At 41.7% G+C, this 24,479-nt stretch overlaps 1 protein-coding gene and 1 pseudogene across 2 annotated transcripts in view; one reads left to right on the top strand and one right to left on the bottom strand.

The window, feature by feature from the left end:
* ADARB1 (adenosine deaminase RNA specific B1) overlaps window positions 1-11,103 on the top strand; it is a 166,632-nt gene extending 155,529 nt beyond the window's left edge. For both annotated transcript variants that reach the window (XM_089671932.1, XM_089671924.1), the window contains 3 exons: window positions 6,600-6,781; window positions 8,240-8,418; window positions 9,170-11,103. In XM_089671932.1, coding sequence (XP_089528058.1) covers window positions 6,600-6,781; window positions 8,240-8,418; window positions 9,170-9,346 — 538 coding nt within the window. In that variant the 3' untranslated portion in view covers window positions 9,347-11,103. The remainder of the gene's footprint in view (window positions 1-6,599; window positions 6,782-8,239; window positions 8,419-9,169) is intronic.
* On the bottom strand, window positions 230-345 carry LOC149474131 (U2 spliceosomal RNA; annotated as a pseudogene).
* Window positions 11,104-24,479: the final 13,376 nt, after the last annotated feature.

The raw sequence follows: 24,479 nt of genomic DNA on the forward strand, positions 1-24,479 counted from the left end.
CCCAGGTGTCACTAGTGGCACCCCTGAGGGCGTCTACTCAGCGGGCACTGAGTTTGCGGACTTTTTACCTTCCCGACCCCTGGCCAGACAAGGTAGATCCGTCCAAATCAGGAGGCACTGGGTCCTTCCGGTCTTCTCGGGGGAATTACTCACGGGCCCCAGCTTCTACTCGTGGGCACCACGCTTTCTGTCCCCCCGGTATTAGCCTTCCAGACCCCCATCATACCAGTGAGGGTACTATACAACAGCCATCCCCGCAAAGCTAGTATGGCCGGGAGCACCCCCACTGGACACTGATAAGAACAGATACTACACTTGATCTTAGCCAAAAGGCTGAGAAGCGATAACCACATCCATACTTTAGCCAAGATAGTTGCCAATGCTACCCCTGGCTGTGCCTCCCCTAAGGAAGGCCTAAATTTATATTGAGTTGGGTGGGGCTATTGCCAATTAATCAGGAATGCATAGCAGAGAGGCAGGGCAAACTTCTCACACCAAAGGAGGACAATAGAGCAGGAGGGCAGAGTTGTAAAGATTAGGATCAGCTCATAAATTTGGTTAGACCATAAGAGCAAAATAAACACCACAGTAATATGGACAGTTAGCGATTTTGGAAGCAGTGAGAATTACCAATAAGAACACTGATAGTTATGAATCTGCTTCAGTTAGTGGTGGATTTTAAAAGCAGTATAGATTACCATATGGCATGGGTGGTAGTACAGATGAATATTGCTCGCAGACCTTTACCTGTGATGGGATAGAGAAGTTATTCAGATGATGCAGAGCTGAAGTGCAATGCTCAATACTTAAGCCATGATCAATACTTTATCCAAGATGATAGTTGTCAATGCTGCCCCTGGCTGTTACTTGCCTCCTCTCCACTTCATGTTGTCAAAATGGCCAGGGTCTCCCAGAAGTTTAGTAGATTTCCTCAGCAGGGAGAGCAATTTACTAGTTTCTATTCAAACCTGTTGACCCACTCAAAAGCAAAAGGAAGTATCTGTCCCTTACTGAATCTAAAGTTTCTCAAAGTTCTAAGGTTTCACATGGAATCTGCCCCATCAGTCATTACGTCCCTCCACCTGGGGGGTTTTCTGGCCTTGTGGACATCAAGGATGGATATTTCCATACGTCCATTTTCCTGAGGCATCTATACCACCTGCACTTTGCTGTGGGTGTAAGGCATTTGTGGCCTCTCCACTGCATCTCAGGTCTTCATAAAGATGCTAGCCACTATTTTTTGCTCTGCTTCGCTCTGAGCTTTCCCATTGTGGTCTATATGGCATGTCATGTCCAAGTACAGTTGGTGCAGGTTCTGTTAGCCCGCATCCTTTGGGACTGTTTAGACCCTAGAAATTGGTGCTGGAACCATCTCGTCACTTGGCATATCTGGAACTGCTCCAGGATTTGGTCCTGTCCAAGGTCTTCCTTCTACAGGAAAAGCTTCAGACTCTCCACTACCATGCTTGTCTCTACAGTGCAGAAGCTAACCAACCCTCCACTTTTGCAGAAAGGTTACAAAATGGGGCAGTCCCATATGTCAAGTGTCATGCTGGGCCATTGCAGCTCAACATTCTGGCAGCATGGGGCAGGCAGGCTCAGTTTCTGGACTGCTGCAGTTGCCTGACTCCTAAAACTGAGCTTTGTTTAGCTTGGTGGATAACAAGTCCAGCACAGGAAACGAGAGCCTCCTTCCTGATGGTGTCATAGGTTCTCACCATGGACGCCAGACAGGCTGGAGTGGAGTCCCTGACACTCAGTGCAAAGGACTGGGAGGCAAATGTTTCTGGTGACAATGTTCTGGAGTTCATAGTTATTCAGTTGTGCCCTAAACACTGGGTGACTCATCTGCAATGTCTCTTGACCTGGGTTCAGACATTGTCATTGCAGTGATGTACATCAGCCATTGGAGCCAGAGGTCTCATGGCTGAAAAAAAATGCAGTTTTGATCCACACTCAGACAGAAAGTCATGTTTCCAGCCCTGTCAATTTTCCATGTTCAGCATGCATCCAATGGACAGCTGGACTTCATCAGTGTTTGGACTCCACCGAGTGTTGTCTCTCCCCCCCCCCCCCCAAAGGTGGTACTCTGTTGAAGGTGGGGGACTTCAGATATCGACCTTCTGCCTTTCCTCCCCTGAAGCTCCCACTTCATTTGCTTTGCAATATCAAAATTAAGGGAATATGGTGATTTTGTATTGTACCGAACTGGCCCAGGTGACTGTATTTGGACCTCATCAGGCTCTTGGTAGATAATTGATGGGTTCTTCCAAATTGTTTGACCCTTCTGTCCCAGGGACTGGTTTACAGCCATTTTATTTGGTTGCTGGCTTTAACGGCTTGGCTGTTGAAATCCAGGACCTGAGAATTACATTGTTAAAGGCTAGGAAGTGAGCATCTAGCAAAGTCTACCATCCTATCTGGAAAGCATATTTTTCATGGATCAATATCTGGCCTCGATTACCATCATGAGTCAAATCTCAGCCATAGTAATTCTTTTGGTTCTCACTTCCCTTTTGAAGGCCTTTGTGTTCTTCCTGTATGCTCCCCATTCTCTTTTGGATCCTAACCTGGTTCTTCATTTGAAGTTACTGAGGATTTTATTATTTTTTTTTTTTTTAATCTATCCTTACTGACAAGTTTGCCTTTCTTGTCACCATCACCTCTGAGGTGAGTTTCTGATTTGTCAGCCTTGACCTGTAAAGAATCCTTTATTGTTGTACATAAGGGCAAGGTTGTTTGGAAGCCCAGAGCCTCTTTCATTCTCAGTGTGGTTTCTTCTTTTCACCCTAACCAAGACATTGTTCTTCCTATTCTGTCCTGTTTCTAAACCTGCTAAAAAGATTTTCCTCAGTTGTCTGGATGTGGTGCGTGTTTCTCAACTTCATCTCTCCGCTACAGCTTCATTTTGTCATGTCAGTCCTCATTAGTCCTAATGATCCCCTAACACTAAGCCCTGTGGGCGTGGTGAAGGCGTGGCCTGGAAGGAGTTTGGTCAAAGCCACTCTTACTCCTCTCTTCACCTGGGCTGTTTTTTTGGAGTGTGTCCTTTCATCCTCTTTAAAAAAAAAAAAAAAAAAAAAAAGTAGCAATTATATTAGTTTTAACAAAGAATAGCTCATGGAAAGGAATAGAATTGAACTAATAGTAAATTAGATTTTGATTTGGCCAATATCTTGAATTTCCACTAAACTTATTTTGACGGATGTAACAAATGCTATATAACAATGCTTCATCTGTGTCAAAAAAAAGATCCTCTGATACAGTTACTATTAAAAAGTGGTTAACATTTGTTTCAGCAATGCAGTACCAGCTGCTTCAATCTGCATAAAATAAAATGGACAATAACTTCAAGACCAGTGAGCTTTAAAAGTAGTTAACCTTGATAGAGGAAACAGGTGTTAATATAATAATACAACAGTTAAAAGATCTCTAGAAATCTGGAGGCGATAGATGTGTTTACATTTTGAGAGCAATGATGTGCAGCTGACTTTAACCTGTCACTCAGTGTTTGCTAAAGAAGGCTCGATGCTACTGTATGCTTCATTGAAATCCAGAGAGAGAATGAACTGCAGGAGATTCTCACCTCAGGACCAGTGCTATAAGCTAAATACCCTTCAACTCTCCATACACTAAATTTGCTCAGTACATTTATATTCTTAAACATTTTCTTCCTAAAGGTGAACTTCAGGTAACGTCGATGTATACATTGAAATAAATCATTGTGTATTTTTGAATAGCCCTAGTATCTGAATCCATAATTTTATCAGTGATCATCCTGCTGTACTGGGCATTACCAGATGGCAAGGGAAGGCACTAAACCTCATTCAGGTTTTGCTTCAGTGCACAATGATGTGACAGTATGAGAAAGCGTGTTCTTTCCATCCTTCATTGTCCAAATGGTACAGGGCTATGTGGTGTTAACCAAGCTGTACTGATGCGGAGGAGTTGGAGAACCTGTCTGTGATTTCTGATTCAGTATCATAATTCATAAAAGTGGATGCACAGAACTGCAATTTTGCAGGCAAAATAGTGTATATATATATATGGGATCGAAAGTTTGGGCACCCCAGCTACATATTTGTATTAATGTGCATAAAGAAACCAAGGAAAGATGGAAAAATCTCCAAAAAGCATCAAATTACAGATTAGACATTCTTATAATATGTCAACAAAAGTTAGATTTTATTTCCATCATTTACACTTTCAAAATAACAGAAAACAAAAAAATGGCGTCTGCAAAAGTTTGGGCACCCTGCAGAGTTAATATCTTGTACTGCCCCCTTTGGCAAGTATCACAGTTTGTAAACACTTTTTGTAGCCAGCCAAGAGTCTTTCAATACTTGTTTGAGGTATCTTTGCCCATTCTTCCTTACAAAAGTCTTCCAGTTCTTTGAAAATCTATGGATAGACCTTAAAAGAGCAGTGCGTGACAGACAGCCCAGAAATCTCAATTATGTTGAGGTCAGGAGATTGTGAAGGCCATGGCAAAACCTTCAGTTTACGCCTCTTGATGTAATCCCCCGTGGATTTCGAGGTATGTTTAGGATCATTATCCATTTGTAGAAGCCATCCTCTCTTTAACTTCAGCTTTTTCACAGATGGCATCAAGTTACCATCCAAAATTTGCTGAAATTTTATTGAATCCATTTTTCCTTCTACTCGTGAGATGTTCCCTGTGCCACTGGCTGCAACACAACCCCAAAGCATGATTGATCCAACCCCATGCTTAACAGTTGGACAGAGGTTCTTTTCATTAAATTCTGTGCCCCTTCTTCTCCAAACGTACCTTTGCTCATTCCGGCCAAAAAGTTCAATTTTAACCTCATCGGTCCACAGAACTTGTTTCCAAAATGCATCAGGCTTGTCTATATGTTCATTTGCAAAGTTCAAACGATGATTTTTGTGGTGAAGACGTAGAAGAGGTTTTCTTCTGATGACTCTTCCATGAAGACCATATTTGTACAAGTATCTCTTTATAGTGGAATAGTGTACCACAACTCCAGTGTCTGCCAGATCTTTCTGGAGGGATCGTGCAGTCAAACGTGGGTTTTGAATTGTTTTTCTCACAATCCTGCGAGCTGTTCTGTCTGACATTTTTCTTAGTCTTCCAGATGTTGCTTTAACTTCCACTGTTCCTGATGACTGCCATTTCTTAATTACATTCCGAACAGAGGATATTGACATCTGAAAATGCTTTGCTATCTTCTTATAGCCTTCTCCAGTTTTGTGAGCGTCAACTATTTTCAGTTTCAGTTTTCTAGACAACTGCTTAGAAGAACCCATGGTGCTGATTTTTGGGGCAAGGTCAGATGAGTCTGGGCATTTAAAACCTTTGAGCTTGACATCACCTGGTCTTCCCAGACGATGATTGAGAACAATCCATGACACTGGCAGGTCTCAGCTTGGCAAAGGGGGCAGTGCGTGCTATAAATTCTGCAGGGTGCCCAAACTTTTGCAGATGCCATTTTTTGTTTTCTGTTATTTTGAAAGCGTAAATGATGGAAATAAAATCTAACTTTTGTTGACATATTATAAGAATGTCTAATCTGTAATTTGATGCCTTTTGGAGATTTTTCCATCTTTCCGTGGCTTCTTTATGCACATTAATACAAATGTTTAGCTGGGGAGCCCAAACTTTCGATCCCCACTGTGTGTGTATGTGTATATATGTGTGTGTGTATGTATGTATGTATGTGTGTGTGTGTGTGTGTGTGTGTGTATGTATATATATGTGTATATATATAATTTATTTATTTCAACTCTGTATTTAACTGATGGCTTAAAATCAGTTTTGAGATTTTTTGTATTAGGCCCTTTCTCACAAAGGGTTTGATCAGGTCTGCCTGTCAGTTTTTCAGGTGGACCTGATCAGGCTGGTCTATTCAACCTTACATACTGATGGATTGGTGGGTGTAAACGACTTGTGTCTGTTTTATACCCGCCTACCTTTTGCTAAAAAAAAAAAAAAAAAACGGTCCTGCTCCTTCTAGGCCGATCGGAAGGCAGTTGGATGTAAACACAGTGGAGTCAGTTTACTTCTGGCCACCCATATAGCAGAGCGGGTCTTTGTCTGCTCTGCATAAACTAAGCAGGCACGGACCTGTCATCCACCTGCTCTGATCATCAGACATATCCCCTGCTGATCAAAACTGAGTCTGCCCTGTGTGAAAGGGGCCTTGCTGTATAAACAGATAAAAAGACATAGCATTTAGGAGCCTGCAAGACAAATAAAAAGCACTGAAGCCAAATGTCTAGAAAAGTTTTCCTCTAATAAGGTTGTTTTGAGTTACTGAACTATAACAAGTATGCAGATTCAGCTTTGCTGTGTTCCTGGAGAGATGTCTTATGTCAGAAAGGAGACCTGCTGTTTGATTATCCTCAGGAAGCAGCTATTCTGTAAGTCGCGCTGCTTTTTAGTTCCAGGGCAGTCATTTTCTGAACTGGTATAGCTTAATTGCCCTAGAATTGGCATACAAGCCTTGGTCTGGTTGCTTTTCTCAGTACTGTCTGTATTCATATTGCCAAATATTTTGTTTTTGTAACGTTTTTTTTTTTTTTCCTTTCTAATTGTGAGTTTAACCTATTATTCAATACAGGTGGAATGTTGCAGGCATTCAAGGATCCCTGTTCAGTCTGTTTGTAGAGCCAATTTACTTCTCCAGCATTATCCTGGGCAGCCTGTATCATGGGGATCATCTCTCAAGAGCCGTGTACCAGAGGATAGCCGATATAGAAGACTTACCATCATTTTATAGCCTCAACAAACCATTACTGAGTGGTAGGTTTGAATCCCTTCTATATACAGACATAGTATTTATAGATTGCAACTCTGCTGAAAAAAATAAATGGTGGTTACATCTCCGGGCAGATATTCTTAAAGCCTAATTTCAGCCAATGTGTTGATTTGAGATTTGAGTTGGAATATGTGGAGAGCAGGTACATTTTTGGAGATTTGGGGGAGGGGGTGGTTCTGTCATCAATAGGGATAGAAAGGCACAGACAGTTATTTCACCACACTGCCTAAAATGTTTTGGTGTCCCCAATGGTAAAGTCTCACATCTTCCATTAGGATGGGAAGTCAGGTCGTGTGAAAAATCTCAGCAATAGGGACCACAGTTGGTACTGTCATACTGGCCTTGTGGGGCAGAACTACTAAGGTTATTTTGCTGCTACGGAGTCCCTGGGAAATAATCACACATTATTGTCCAGCCACAACTAAAATATTATTTTGGTTGACCAACAAAAAGTGGTTTGCCCTGATAAAAAGATCTTGTCAAACACCAAACCCAGTGTTAGTTATATATCAGTAGATCAATGTTGTTAAAGTAATACTCGAGGCAAATTTTTGTTTCCATTTTGGATAAAGTAAGGGAGTTTTATAACCCCTGTCATATTTTTTTTTTTCTTTGCTATTTGTGTCCAATTAGGGAGATTTCCTGTCCCATAGCTAAAATGAGGGAGTCCCTGGTTGTCACCAGATCTAGTACCCCCAAAATTTGGGGGGTTTGTTTTGCTTTCAGTCTCGGTGAGCATGGTAAACAGTTACCTCATTCCAAACCCAAGAGGCTAATCCTACCACTATAATCTTATAGCACAATGTATAAACACTCTCCACTTAAAGAATATGTAGATCACTATGAAAAGGTAGGGATTTTATCCCATGTACAGTAGATCACTCAGCAGCAACAGACATTTTAGCTAAACAGATAACAGTAGCTCTCTGTTATACATTTTATATAACAAACACTTTAGTAATCCTTTGAGCTACATATTCCGCTAAAGACATTGGCCAGTTCCTTAAATGACCAATTGTATGTTGATGATCTGGATGTAAAGCACCTGAACTGGTTCCCAATTCCTTGGGGTGCTTATTAACCAGAGGGAGATGCATTGCCACACCCAGCAAGTCTCCAGCAGTATCTGACACAAAAATCCATAGCCTTTATGTGATTTACGCTCTGATCTCAGGGATTAATCCCTATATCGCCATGGTTTGTACACTCTACGATTATGGCGGTAGGATTAGTCTTTTGGATTTGGAATGATGTAACTTTTGAGTAAAATGTAATGATCTGATACAAGAGTTTGATGTAGGGAGAAAGCGAGTACTTAGAACATTTTTTTTCAGTTTGACTTCTCTTTCCAGATAACGCCTTAGCAGCCTTTACCTTCTCTTTCCATCCCCCCCCCCCCCCCCCCCAAACAAAATCTCAAAAAGATGACTTTGTTTCCTTAGGTATTAGCAATGCTGAAGCCCGCCAGCCAGGAAAAGCTCCAAGTTTTAGTGTGAACTGGACAGTGGGAGATACTGGTCTTGAAGTAATTAATGCTACTACTGGCAAGGATGAGATGGGTCGAGCATCTCGTTTGTGTAAACATGCTCTGTACAGTCGGTGGATGCGTCTTTATGCAAAGGTGTGTATTGGGGTTTTTTTTTTTGTTTGTTTTTTTCGTGGGGTTTTTTTTTTAATTTTTAAATGTTCACTGATTTAACCACCTTCCACCTGCCCTATAGTACAATCACAGGCGAAAGGTGGTTCTCTCGTTCTGATAGGACGTCATATGACGTCCTACCATTCTCACTGCGCATGCGCGGGTCAGGGAGCGCACAGCGATCGCCGGTGCGCTGTGTCCCTCGGACAAAGCGGATCAGAGCCGAAGATGTCGGCTCGGTCATGTGATCAGCTGTGTCCAATCACAGCTGATCACATGTAAACACGGAAATGCCAGTTATCGGCATTTCTCCCCTCTCGAGCTGTCAGCGTGACATCCTGGTATTACCATTGGTTAAAGTGATTGTACACTGGCAAGCTTTTGAGAACATGCCTTGTGTTGCATGTGCCATTATAACACACTTGAACAGGTGAAAAGTTGTTTAGCGAATGAGCTGCCTTTGCAGAGATTTGAATCCCGGCACACTTCTTATATACATGCCCATGAGGTTTCAATGCCAGTACATGCCTGAACCCTGCTGACATAATTTTGGTTGGGTTGTTTTATGTTTGATATGGTTCTTTGGGTCTCACATGATCCATTTTAAGGCTAACCGTGAAGGATGGACATAGACAATTTAGATAATCCTTTACCTGATTCATATCACATATTGGATTGTATATTAATAGAAAGGGTTCACAAGAACTGATTAATGATGGTTTTATGTTCACAGCTTTCTTCCAACTTGAGAACAAAGATTGGAAAACCGAACTTGTATTATGACACCAAGCAGTCGGCCTCAGAATACCAAGCAGCAAAAGAATGCGTTTTCAAAGCCTTTCAAAAGGCTGGACTGGGAGCCTGGGTCAAGAAGCCTATAGAACAAGACCAGTTTCCTCTTACTGTTTAAACCCATGAACATGTTTTAATTTCTGTAACAAGGCAGAGGTATATGGACACTATTTGAGAACCTAGTTATGATTTCCTTGTATCTCTGATGTGCCAATCATCCTCAACTGCTTTTTTTTAACCTCCCTTTTTCCTATATCAATAACTTTTAGGTCATTCCAAGATTGTTTTATAGAGTCTGGAAAAGTGTCGATTTTATTTATTCCTTAGTGACCAAAGGCAGTATATATTTTTGTTTTTGTAAACACCTGCCTCAGTTCTTATTTTAAGTAAACTGTATCTTCAGCTGGATATCTATCACCTCTGTAAATTGTATATAATTAAAACCGCACCAGTGTGCTAAACGGGCAGCTGAGATGAACTAGGAAAAGTGATTATTTTGATTTGTTTTTGTTTCAGATGTAATTGATAGTGGTTTTACACTGTACTTTTGAAGTTCGGAGTATTTCATTAGCTTTTTTTTTCTTCCCTGTCCTCTGGTTTGTGAATTTTAGCCTGCTGTTGACACCAACGTAGCCAGCAATACTCAATTTTGGGTTGGTAACTTCCTGTTCTACCTCTCCCAGAAGTGAGGGAGTCAGTATATAGTACCCTTCCTCCTATAGTAAAAGGGTTTAAAACCAGCTGCTGAACATTTAGTGTCCTGTGTGTCTATTTATTAATGTGTGGCTTATGATTTTATTACTCCACTTTACACATGTTGTGAAGTTATATTTTAACCATTGCTAACTGGAACACATCTATATTTGTATTTTCCTTGATCTCTAGACTGTGGTTGTAAAGCAGAGTCTACATAGATGTAGCCTGTTTTCTGGAAGTGCAGCCAGTGTGTACAGACTAAAGAAATTCCTATTTCATGCAAAGGTGTTAAACCAACCTGATACAGAAAGCTATTAGTTGGAAAGGCACATCACATTTGTATGTTTTGTGATGTCCTTTTACCAAAGCATTTTGCTTTGCTAAACTGTAGTGTAAAATTAAATGAGGTGTCTGCTTATTAAGCATGCTATTACCACTTAAAGTATGTATATATTGACTTGAGAAACTGGCATATAGGATCTAGGTCTCATCGCTAATTTGACCATGTCTATATAGCAGGTGTCTCTGTTGTGGTCAGTTTATGCTGTACCTGTTTCCTCTAGCTATGTCCAATATGGATGAATCCATAATTGCCTTTTGTTTTCACTTTGGAGCAGGCAAGCATGGATAGGTTGATGTTGTACAGCTAATAGATGTTAGATAGCCAGCAACTGTTCTTATTCCACTTTATCCTGGTTAAATGAGAATAAACTGTTCAGACATAACTGGTAGAATCTCACTGCGCACAAATATCTTAATGGCTCATGCTTCATATAAAAGGCTCTAACCTTGTGAGCAACTTTATGAACCACAGCACATTAAGCAGCTCATTGTGTTTCAGCAAGTGAGGTCTGTTTTGGCGATGTCTAACACTATGAAATATATAACTTATGCCAGTCAATTGCTTCAATGCCTGCTGGTCACAGTTCTTACAATTTACAATGCATTCCCATCCTTTTTGTGAATGGTTATGTCCTCTGTTAAATAGAACATGAAGGCCAAGTCATCTACAGCTCTAATGCAATCCCTTCCTATCATCTTGTAGGTGTAGCAGTTTCTCAGTGTGTGTGCCCATCTGCTGCACATTGTACTTGGAACAATCAGAATAAACATTTGAAGGTTGTACAAAATAAAGCAGGGACTGTTTTTGTATATATAAAAAATATATCTATACCTTAAGCTGGTATGTGGTCATTTTTTAAATAATTTTTTACACTAAATTGGACTATAAAAACAAGTGTGTATTCACTTCATATTTATAGTGTGAGCATGCTAATTGCATATCCTTAATTGTATAAGAAGTAAGAAGGTTTTAGCGGGAATGTGAATGCTGAGGCTTCATTCAGCCAAGTCATGTGTTGAATGCAGATAGTTTTACCTGTTTAAATATTTTTTAAAAAGTCAACATTTAAAGCTGAACTAAACACATCAATTTCAGTTTCCCAAAATGGTTATATTTGAGGCATGGTGTGAAAACTTGTCACAAGTGCTTGTGCTCTCAGCCGAACTATCATGCCTTCTGACTGGTGTCATTACTCACCACATGTGCAGTACTACAACAGCTACAGATAAAAAAGAGGCTAAGGCAGTCCCATGACTGTAAAAGGTAGTAGGTTTTAATTCTGTTTTTAAATCTCCATTCAAACAGTGCCTGCAGATCAAAATAATTTACTTTAACCACTTCTTGTCTGCCCTATAGCAGAAGTACTACTACAGGGCGGCATATGTGTGTAATATCACGTGTGTGTATATACGTGACTTTGCATTTGCTGCTGCTGCTGTCAATCTCCAGGTCCCGGCCAGTGATTACTTGCCGGTGCCTGGTGATTGCGGAGCATCTCCAACTGGGGAGAGAACTGTTTAGTAAACAAAACAGTTCTCTCCCCTGTCAGCTCCTGCACACTGCTTTGCATGGCTGTGCACAGCCATGCAAAGCAGTGTGCTTACAGTAAAGCACACAAACAGCCCCTAGTAAAAGAGCACATTGCTAACCCTTTGATCACCCCACATGTTAACCCCTTCCTGCCCAGTGCCATTAGTACAGTGTCAGTGCTTTTTATTAGCACTGATCACTGTATTGGTGTCACTGGGGATGTCAGTGACACCAAGTCAGTTACCCTCAGTGTCAAAATGCCCGCCGCAGTCCCACTATACGTTGCTGATCACCGGCATTCCTAGTAAAATTAAAAAAAAAAAAAAAATCCCAGTATATATACTGCCATTTGTAAACTCTGTAACGTTCACATAAACCAATTAATTTACATATATTGGGATATTTTTTTTTTTTTTTTTTTAGCAAAGACATGTCACAAATGTAGGCCAAAATGTATTCTGCTACAACTTTGATTTTTTTTTACTCAACATGTTTAATAGCAAAAATCAATATTATTATTATTTTTTTTTTTTTTAATTATACCATAAAAAAAAAAACCACACAGGCGATCAAATACCACTGAAAGAAAGCTATTCGTGGGGGAAAAAAACGTAAATTTCATTTGGGTGCAGTGTTGCTGGACTGTGCAATTGTCAGTTAACGTAACGCCATAATGCAAAATGCATGGTCAGGAAGCGGGGGGGGGGGGGGTAAATCCTCAGAAGGGCAAGTGGTTAACAAATGATGCATAACATTTACATGGTGTATTCATCCTTATAATCTAAATATGAGTATACTTACTTATCACATGGAAAAAGTTTACAACTACAAGACTTACAATTAGATTTGGGTGTTCTAGTTTAGGTTCCAATAATAAACACCACTTCCTGTCTTGTTTCTCATGTCGGACCTCCAGGGTCTGGTGCTTTTTGCTTTTGACATGTGTGGTGTCGTCATGCCAAGATCAAGAGCTCACCAATCCCTCAGAAAAAAGATGTGTGCTGGTGAGTCTGGCAAGTAATTTTAAAACAACAAATATCAAAACACTTAAATTTAGTGCTCAATGGTTGTTGCTAAAAGTCTCCAAGAACCTCAAAACTTAACTCTGGGAATTGCAGGTAATTGTGGCAACAGTTGATGTCCGAATGTAAGCATCTACAATTGGAAAGAGATTGCACCTATTTAACCTACAGTGAGTGTCCCAGGATAAAGCTTTTGTTGTCTAAAACAGTGTTTCTCGAGCTTTTTTCAGTCAAGGCACTTTTTACAATTATGGACAGTACCAAGGCACCCTTAAAATTATGGACAGTTTTGAGACACCCCATTCTAAAATTAGAAAAACTATTCTAATAGTTTTGTAAAATGCAGCAACATCCACACATGTAGGACACCCAACATTAGAGGTGATTTATTTTTCCAAAGAAAATACACTTTTGCATACTGGTACTGAGTAGTATTCCATTGTTTTCTCTTCTCCATCAGTTTTTTTTTTCCTCAATCACTGAATAATGTGACACCAGCACTGATGGAGATGGGCAGGGGGAGGGTCAAACTAGGATGCTGTGCAGGCAACTGACATCCTCATCAACTGATGTCATTGGCTATCAGGAAGCCGGCGGCTAGAAGGTTGTAATTGTGCACAATGAAAACCTGTGGCCTTTGTGTAACTAAAAGGCAGGCTTGTTCCACCCACTGGCTTGTATACAAGTTTTGAGCAATTTTTAAACATTTTGCCAAGGCACCCCTGAAGAAAACTCAAGGCACCCTGGTTGAGAAAGGCTTGTTGAAAACATTAGAGCAATACTATACTCTGCCATTAAACATATAGGCAAAGACCAGGTTTTCTAGAACAAGTGCTGTGAATTGATAAATCAAAGATTGTTGTTTGGCCACAGTAAAAGTAGACATGCTTGGTGCAAGCTGAAGTCTGCATTTAAAAAGAAACGTGTATTCACTGGAAAGGTCAGTGGGGGGAAAGTTGTGATTTGGGGTTGCGTTATTGCTTTAGAGCCTAGGAAGCTTGCAATCAACATGATGATCTGAAGCACACTAGCAAGTCCAGCAATGAATACCTCTGGAAAAAAAATAATACAGGTGTATGAGCAGCTCTACAGTGATATGATAGCTGGAGTTCCTGGTTCTGGGACATTGTCATATGACGTCCTCCCAGTCGCACCTCCTGTGTCCACTGATGACCGATCGGTGTATGAGGCTGGACCTGGTGTTATGTGATTGCTGTGACCAATCACATCACTTGTACAAAATGAGTGGCTTTCATTCCTAGGCCATCATTGCGTACTATTGTGATCTATTGATTGGTCAGACAGGGTTAATCAATGTGCACTGTACCATGTGATAGCTGTGGACAGTTATAGCTATAAGAATAGTACACGCTGGCTATGAATGGATGTCTTTCATAAAAATGATTGCTTATAAAACAGTGATTATCACGGTTATAAGCAGTGCTAAAAGGAAAAAAAAAAATCCTGATTACCTCCCTAGAGTAGTACAGTGTCACTATGGTAAAACTGCACTGCCCTGATCACAGTATGTAACAAAGAAAAAAAAAATAATGTTAAATTGAAAATATTTACTTTTGTTTTACTGCATGCTCTCAGCTGTCAGCGTCCCTGATCACAGCCACACCAGTCATATGATGATGCTGTACTGCCCTTGTGACAGTATGTTTAAAAAAATTTATATATATGAAAAAAATTGTGTTAATTTATGAACAGCTGTGATGAAAAAAAATAGCATCTTTAAAAAAAAACCCACCATGTGTCTCAATAAATACCTTTTTAGGGCATCAATGTTCCAAAAAGGGTAATTTTCACTGTTCTGGCATTTTAGTGCCTCAAGAAATGAGAGATCTTCCAGTACATCAAGACTGATCAATTTTCAGATATATATCCTATAGTTTGCAGACTCTACAGGTTTCACACAGACTAAATAATATACACCGATTTGGGTTATTTTTACCAAAGAAATGTAGCAGAATACATTTTGGTCTAAATTTATGAAGAAAGATTATTATTTTGCAACATTTATAACAGAGACAAAGAAAAAATTTTTTTGTTATATAAAAACAAAATACAGAAAATTTTGTGGGAAAAAAACTGGTGATTAAATGCCACCAAAATAAAGCACAATTTGGCAGTAGCGGATGTTTGTTGAGAGGCACATTCACTGCTATATAAGTTTTTTTTTCTTTGTCTACTAAAAAAAAAAGTTAAATATGAATTGCTAAAAAACAAAACAGAAATAAATTAATTGGTTCTATTTTCACTTCTAAGGGGAAGAAAAGAGGTAATTGAGTTGATTAAGGTTAACGATGGGTTGGTTATTAGTTTGCATAGGAACACATTTTACAAAAAAACTTAGTTTCTACTTGTAAGGTTGCTTTACCTGATGACTTATGCAGGTCAAAGGTCATCCCTTTGTGCTTCATTTGAATATGACAGCGTAAACCAGGGGTAGGCAACCTTTTTGAGCATGGTGTGCCGAAAAATGTTTTTGAAGAAATTGAGAGTACCAGTTATATAAAAAAAATTTAACTTTACACACAATCATGAAAAATGAATTTTTATACAGTAAATGCTGTAAACTATTTGAAGTTGTAAGAAAACATTGAGCTTTTAAGGATGGTAAATGGTAACTTGCCCTATTTCCAGAACACATGTGCTGTGAGGCAAGTATGGTAAGGTTGAAATAATTGTCAACCGAGGACTTAATATACAGTTGGAAATGAAGTGTGAGGTGATATTGGTCACCCTAATAAAGTTCTCGCAGATCAAACACAATCTCTGCACCTTCAGACCCTAAATCAGCCCTCATTCCTGAACCCTCCCATCTCAGATCACCCTACTACCTGCAACTTCACACCTCTGTTCACTCCAAATCCTGCACTTTTGCATCCCAAATAAGACCCAAATCATGTTTCTGCATATTCACATCCCAGACCGCCCCAATTCCACTTTCCTCAGGCCTCAAATCAGCTCCAATTCCTTCACCTCCACATTTCAGATTAGCTCCAATTCCTGCACTTTCACACCTCAGATCACCCCAATTCCTACACCTCCGGACCTCAGATCAGCTTCAATTCCTGCATCTCCAACCCTCAGATCAGCTCCAAATCCTGCATCTATAGGCCTCAGATCACCCCAATTCCTGCACCTTGACCCATCAGATCACCCCAATGTCTACTTTTACACCCCAGTTCCTGTACTTTCACAAACCAGATCAGCTCCAAATTCTGCACCTTCACACTTTAGGTCTGTCCCAATTTCGGCACCTTCACATCTAAGCTCACTCCAATTACTGCAACTTCACACTCCAGTCCCCAGTGACAATTCTTGTGCCTTTAGGCCTCAGATTAGCCCCAGTTCCTGAACCCCCAGAACTCTGATCACAATTTCTGCACCTTCACAACTCTGATCACCCTAATTCTGCACCTCCAGATCTCAGATCATCCCCAATTCTCACTCCTCCCAGCCTCAGATCAGCCCCAGTTTGTGCATATTCATACCTTAGATCACTCCAATCCCTGCACCTTTTACACCTCAGGCCAGTCCCAATAGCTGCACCTTCACACTTCAGGTTACCCCAATTTGTGCACCTCTGAAATCAGGATACCCAAATTCCTGCATTTTTACAACCTAAGTCAGCTCCAAGTCAATTCCTGTTACTTTCGCAAATACCTGCATCTTTACACTTCTGATCATCTCCAATTCCTGCACCCTTACAGCTCATATTACCCCGATTCCTTCAGCTCAGCCCCAATTCCTGCACCTCCAGACCTCAGCTCAGCCCCAATTCCTGCATCTCCAAGCACAGATCAGCCCCAATTCCTGTACCTTTATACCTCAGATAACCCCAATTCCTGCACCTTCACACCTCCGCTAGCCCCAATTCCTGCACCTCCAGACCTCAGATCAGCCCCAATTCCTGCTCCTTTTGTACCTATCAACCAAATTCCTGAGTTTTTAACAACCTATATCAGCCCCAATTCCTGTTCCTTCAGGCCTCAGATTAGTCCTGATTCCTGCATTTTCGTACCTCAGATCTTCCAAATACCTGCACCTTTACACCTCTGATCATCTCCTATTCCTGCACCCTTACAGCTCATATCACCCCAATTACCGCACCTTCAAACTTCAGCTCACCCTAAGTCCTGCACTTTCACAGCTCAGATCACCCCCATTCTTGCACCTTCAATCAGCTAATTAATGTGCTTTCACACCTCAGCCCACCCAATTCCTGCACTTGTTACTCAGAAGAGTTTGCTGTGAAAGGGGTTAATATCAATTTGAAGATAAAGCTCTCCGGCTATATCCCCTCCAAACTGAGCCAGGTGGACATTGAGGGAGAGAAATGTTTGAAGTGAGGGCTGGCACACTGATTGTTAACCTGAGCAGGCTCATGGCCAGGCTTTTACTAACAGGTTTATACTTACCTGATCTGTGCAATTCCATTGCACAGAGTGGCCCTGAACCTCCTTTTCTCGGGTCCCCCACCAGTGCTCCTCCTCTTCTCTTTGTGCCATTTCTTATGGTGGCACACCTGCATGCTTAATCCCAAGCTCTGCTGCCTGTGTCCATTGACACGGACAGCTAGGCTCAGCCCCGTCCCCCCCTTTCTTGTCACAAGATTTGATTGACAGCAGTGGGAACCAATAGCTCCCCGCTGCTCTCTGCCAAGCCTGTGAGAGTGGGCAGAAGAGAGTGCACAGTGCAGGATCAAGCAAGGGCTTAAGTGAGTGTTGGGGGGGGGGCAATATATCAACCAAAGCATTTTTTTTTTTTTTTACCTTAATGCAAGGAATGCATGAAGGTAAAAAATGTTTAGGCTTTAGCAACATTTGAAATACAGTTTGGAACAACTTGACAGAGAAAATGGGGTAAAGTATCTAGGATTCACACCCCATTGTCATTTTCTTACCTCTTTGGAAAGCGTGTATCACAAGACTTCTGCAAACAATCAGGGAGCTTGGCCTATGGTCACCTGAGCTCTGGCAGGGCATTCTGATTGGTTGTAAAAAGCCAGTACCACTCTCCCTTCTACGGGTCAGAGAGGAGATCCTTCTTATCTCCCTACCAGCACCTTGGAGAGATTTACTAAAACTGGGGAGTGCAAAACCTTCCATGTTTTATTGTCAAATCTTAACTAAAGCTGAAGTTAGAAGCAGATTGGCTACCATGTACAACCGCACCAGATTCTGAATGCTGCAGTTTTAGTGACTCTCCTCCATTAGCTCCCTGCCTGCAGATTCAGAGTTAAATAGAAGTTTTTCCACTCTTCTCTTATAAGCAGAGTGAGTCAGTGGGAGATCCTTCCCACCTCCCCCCCAGCACACAGAGCGATCTACTAATGTGGACGGGGTGATTAGGGTGTGCCCAGGCATACCTGGCATACTCTTTGCACATGACCTTGCTAAAACTAAAATATGCACCGTAATGCAATCATTAGGAGTGTCAAGCTAAATGTCATTTTGCACATTCACTTTTCCGTGTTTTTTCCTCTGCTGTCCCTGCAGGGTAGGTTCTGTCCGGCACCCAGACAGTTACATAAATTGTTTTCCTGTCGACCTTCTCTCACTATTGACATTTGCTGATATTTTTTAGCTAAGCTGCTTAACTCTCAGTCTGGTGTAAAAACAGATATTGGGTCTTTGAACTCTTTATGAATACTGAATAGATAACAACAAGGCTGCCTGTTTGGGGCTGTAAGTCTATTTGTGCACATATACAATTTTATAAAAGGGCAGAAATGTTTTTATCGCCCACATTAACCTGACCTAATGTTAATGTCACTGTAATATTATCCTCACAGGCTTCATTGGACCAATGTTATACAAGTGGTTCTTGTTAAAACAGCTTCCATGAAAATGTGTTACAAATATAATTTGCAACACAAATACAGGGGTTAGACAAAAAAAAATGGAAACGCTACATGATTTGCAGGTGTGAAAGTGACAACATGGTTAACATTGAAAGTGGAAGTGATGTAATATTCTTTTTCTTCTGCTGTGTGATGAGACACCTAGCTAACTGGTGGGAAGCCTCACTTTCGTCATTCACTGCTTGCGCCGGTGTTACTAATATGGCGTCATATCAGAGCTTACTGAGCTTCAAAGAGGGCAAATTGTTGGTGCCCTCTTTTGGTCAACTGACCAAAAGGACATTGCGCTGGTTTTTTGACCAGAATTAGAAAATAACTGCTGCAAAAGTGATTTCAGAGCTCAATCTTAGTCCTGTGAAAACTGACATTGCGCTCTACAGTCACTTTTGCAGCAGTTGTTTTCTTATTCCAGGTCACAATCGTGCAATGTCCTTTTGTCTCTTGTGGTCAGTTGACCACGCTTATCAGATGACATTTTTCCGGAAACTGCATATGCTGTCATAACCTTTGATCCTGTACCTTGCGACACGGCAAATAAATTGGCAACTTCAGTCACAGAGGCACTAGTTGGGCGCCATCAATTTCCCTCTTTGAAGCTTCGTAAGCTCTGACATGACTCCGTATTACTAGCAGCACCCAGTGAATGCTGAAAGTGAGGCTTCTCACCTGTTAGCTAGGTGTCTCATCACACAGCGGCAGCAAGAGAATGTTATATCAATTCTGCTTTCAACGTGAAACATGCCGTCACTTTCACACCTGCAAACCATGTAGTGTTTCCATTTTTTGTCCATCCCCTGTATGAAATCACACTTCAGAAGCAGGAAAGCAAATTCAAGTTTACCCAGCATCATATATGTTTACTTGTTCAACCTGAACTCTGGCTACACCCCCCCCCCCCATATAACATCACTGGCATAATAAATAAAATAACTACGATCTAATCCAGTGTTTTTCAACCTTTTTTCGCTCAAGGCCCCCATTAAAATTCTGCACATTCTCAAGACACAACATTCTAAATTGTAAAAAACGAAACTACTGGGTTTTTTTTTAATCTCCCAAAGCAAATGCACCTTTGCACACTGGTACAACTAATACTTCTAATGTTTCTCTTTTCCCTCACTCAGCTAATGTAACCCCCATGCCGATGGAGAGGTGCAGGGGAGGGGAAAACAAGGCTGCTGTGCAGGCGCCTAATGTCCTGCTTATCAACCGATGATGTCATTGGGTGTTCGGACGCTGGCAGCTAAACGGTTGTAATGATGAACAATGAAAACCTGTGGCTTTGTGTAACTAAAAGGCAGGCTTGATCTATCCTCTGGCTTGTATACAGTTTTTGGGGAATTTTTAGGCATTTTGCTAAGGCACACCTGAAGGGACCCTGTTGAAAAAGGCTGATCTAATCTATGTGCTCTTTTTCCTTGCCTAAATCCATGGTCATGTGATACGTCTCTGTCTGCATGTCATAGAAAGTTCCTATTTATGGAACATCAACAGTGCTGAATTACAAGTCACTTGCACCCAGAAACTACACTGGCGAGGGACACTGATGGTGTACTTAGGTAATTAAAAAAACATGGCAAATGGGTTAATTTTGCTCCAAGGAAGGCTTTACATGGCTGCATACTAAGTGATTTTTAAGTGGGTTAATTTTTCTCTGAGGAGGGCTTTACAAGGTTGCATGCTAAGTAATTTGTAAGTATAACACTTACATGTATTTACAGTAATTCATCTTACAGCTTCTCAACCCGGGCATGTCATGCTGGTGGTGTTTGGGCTGCACTGGACCACCATCATCCATTGAAGCCTTGAGTGGTTTCGAATTTTGATTGAACGGCCCCATCTGGCTGCTTCTGCTTGCTAAAGGCTGCAACCTACATCACTTTGTAGCTAAATACTTAAAGCAGCCTTTCCCCAACTGGGTTCCTCCACAGGTTGCTAGGGGTTCATTGAGCACTTTGTGACTTCCAGGTAGGTCACCACTGCAACCAATGATCTTTTTGTCTGTAAGCGGGAATCCTTTCCAATGGCCACAAATCTATGGGGCATTCTTCCCAATTGCCATCATGCTAATGCATAGTGAGCTGAAGATATAGTAATTATTACACAAATGAGAGAAGAGTGCACAGGCTCTGGTGCAATGCCCTTTATTTTATAATAGAAACTAGATAAAAATGCACTCACAAGCAAAAATGAATCAGAGCTTTCCAATCACATCTCCCCACCATGGTACTGTGCACCACAATCCTCTCCCTGCCCATGATAGGAGCTCCAGCTGACAGTGTGGTTATGGCTAGAGATGAGCGAATCGAACTAGGCGAAGTGGAATTCGTTTCGAATATTAGGAAAATTTCGATTCGCGACGAATCCGAAAATTAGCATACTTCGGATGCGCGAATCGAAATTTTTCCTAAAATGGCGGCGACGGAGCGGGGATGTCTGGGAAGGCGCGCAGACAAGGTGCGCTGACCCATTATGCATTCATTCATGACGTGATCGCATTAGCCAATCAGCAGCCAGCCAGCACTGTGTAATGGTCGAGCTATAAATGGCGGCCATTTTAGAATTCTCCATTTGCCTCCAGTCATTCAACAGAGGCAGACCTGGCTGTATTGAGGGAGAGAGTTAGGGACACAGAAACGTTAGTTAGGGACACAGAAACGTTAGTTAGGGACACAGAAACGTTACTTAGGGCCACAGAAACGTTACTTAGGGACACAGAAACGTTACTTAGGGACACAGAAACGTTACTTAGGGCCACAGAAACGTTACTTAGGGCCACAGAATCGTTACTTAGGGCCACAGAAACGTTACTTAGGGCCACAGAAACGTTACTTAGGGCCACAGAATTGTTACTTAGGGACAGACACAGAATTGTTACTGAGAGACACAGAATTGTTACTGAGGGACACAGAATTGTTACTGAGGGCCACAGAACCGTTACTTAGGGCCACAGAAACGTTACTTAGGGACACAGAATTGTTACTCAGGGACAGACACAGAATTGTTACTGAGGGACACAGAATTGTTACTGAGGGCCACAGATCCGTTACTTAGGGCCACAGAAACATTACTTAGGGACACAGAATTGTTACTCAGGGACACAGAATTGTTACTCAGGGACAGACACAGAATTGTTACTGAGGGACACAGAACCGTTACTTAGGGCCACAGAAACGTTACTTAGGGACACAGAATTGTTACTCAGGGACCGACACAGAATTGTTACTGAGGGACACAAAATTGTTACTGAGGGACACAGAATTGTTACTCAGGGACAGACACAGAATTGTTACTCAGGGACACAGAACCGTTACTTAGGGCCACAGAAACGTTACTTAGGGACACAGAATTGTTACTCAGGGACAGACACAGAATTGTTACTGAGGGCCACAGAACCGTTACTTAGGGCCACAGAATCGTTACTTAGGGCCACAGAAACGTTACTTAGGGTCACAGAATTGTTACTTAGGGACAGACACAGAATTGTTACTGAGGGACACAGAATTGTTACTGAGGGACACAGAACCGTTACTTAGGGCCACAGAAACGTTACTTAGGGACACAGAATTGTTACTCAGGGACAGACACAGAATTGTTACTGAGGGACACAGAATTGTTACTGAGGGACACAGAACCGTTACTTAGGGCCACAGAAACGTTACTTAAGGACACAGAATTGTTACTCAGGGACATACACAGAATTGTTACTGAGGGACACAGAATTGTTACTGAGGGACACAGAACCGTTACTTAGGGCCACAGAAACGTTACTTAGGGACACAGAATTGTTACTCAGGGACAGACACAGAATTGTTACTGAGGGACACAGAATTGTTACTTAGGGCCACAGAAACGTTACTTAGGGCCACAGAAACGTTACTTAGGGCTACAGAAACGTTACTTAGGGCCACAGAATCGTTATTTAGGGCCACAGAAACGTTACTTAGGGCCACAGAAACGTTACTTAGGGACAGACACAGAATTGTTACTGAGGGCCACAGAAACGTTACTTAGGGACACAGAAACGTTACTTAGGGACACAGAATTGTTACTCAGGGACAGACACAGAATTGTTACTGAGGGACACAGAATTGTTACTGAGGGACACAGAACCGTTACTTAGGGCCACAGAAACGTTACTTAGGGACACAGAATTGTTACTTAGGGACAGACACAGAATTGTTACTGAGGGACACAGAACCGTTACTTAGGGCCACAGAAACGTTACTTAGGGACACAGAATTGTTACTCAGGGACCGACACAGAATTGTTACTCAGGGACACAGAATTGTTACTGAGGGACACAGAATTGTTACTCAGGGACAGACACAGAATTGTTACTCAGGGACAGACACAGAATTGTTACTCAGGGACAGACACAGAATTGTTACTCAGGGACACAGAACCGTTACTTAGGGCCACAGAAACGTTACTTAGGGACACAGAATTGTTACTGAGGGATACAGAATTGTTACTGAGGGACACAGAAACGTTACTTAGGGCCACAGAAACGTTACTTAGGGCCACAGAAACGTTACTTAGGGCTACAGAAACGTTACTTAGGGCCACAGAATCATTATTTAGGGCCACAGAAACGTTACTTAGGGCCACAGAAACGTTACTTAGGGCCACAGAATTGTTACTTAGGGACAGACACAGAATTGTTACTGAGGGCCACAGAACCGTTACTTAGGGCCACAGAAACGTTACTTAGGGACACAGAATTGTTACTCAGGGACAGACACAGAATTGTTACTGAGGGCCACAGAACCGTTACTTAGGGCCACAGAATCGTTACTTAGGGCCACAGAAACGTTACTTAGGGTCACAGAATTGTTACTTAGGAACAGACACAGAATTGTTACTGAGGGACACAGAATTGTTACTGAGGGCCACAGAACCGTTACTTAGGGCCACAGAACCGTTACTTAGGGCCACAGAAACGTTACTTAGGGACACAGAATTGTTACTCAGGGACAGACACAGAATTGTTACTGAGGGACACAGAACCGTTACTTAGGGCCACAGAAACGTTACTTAGGGACACAGAATTGTTACTCAGGGGCAGACACAGAATTGTTACTGAGGGACACAGAATTGTTACCGAGGGACACAGAACCGTTACTTAGGGCCACAGAAACGTTACTTAGGGACACAGAATTGTTACTCAGGGACAGACACAGAATTGTTACTGAGGGACACAGAATTGTTACTGAGGGACACAGAACCGTTACTTAGGGCCACAGAAACGTTACTTAGGGACACAGAATTGTTACTCAGGGACAGACACAGAATTGTTACTGAGGGACACAGAATTGTTACTGAGGGACACAGAACCGTTACTTATGGCCACAGAAACGTTACTTAGGGCCACAGAAACGTTACTTAGGGCCACAGAATCGTTATTTAGGGCCACAGAATTGTTACTTAGGGACAGACACAGAATTGTTACTGAGGGACACAGAATTGTTACTGAGGGCCACAGAACCGTTACTTAGGGCCACAGAAACGTTACTTAGGGACACAGAATTGTTACTCAGGGACAGACACAGAATTGTTACTGAGGGCCACAGAACCGTTACTTAGGGCCACAGAATCGTTACTTAGGGCCACAGAAACGTTACTCAGGGACCGACACAGAATTGTTACTCAGGGACAGACACAGAATTGTTACTGAGGGACACAGAATTGTTACTGAGGGACACAGAATTGTTACTGAGGGGCACAGAACCGTTACTGAGGGGCACAGAACCGTTACTTAGGGACACAGAAATGTTGCTTAGGG

Source organism: Staurois parvus, unplaced genomic scaffold, assembly GCF_062004578.1.
Source record: "Staurois parvus isolate SC_StPar_1 unplaced genomic scaffold, SC_StPar_1.0 ptg000011l, whole genome shotgun sequence".
NCBI lineage: Eukaryota > Metazoa > Chordata > Amphibia > Anura > Ranidae > Staurois > Staurois parvus.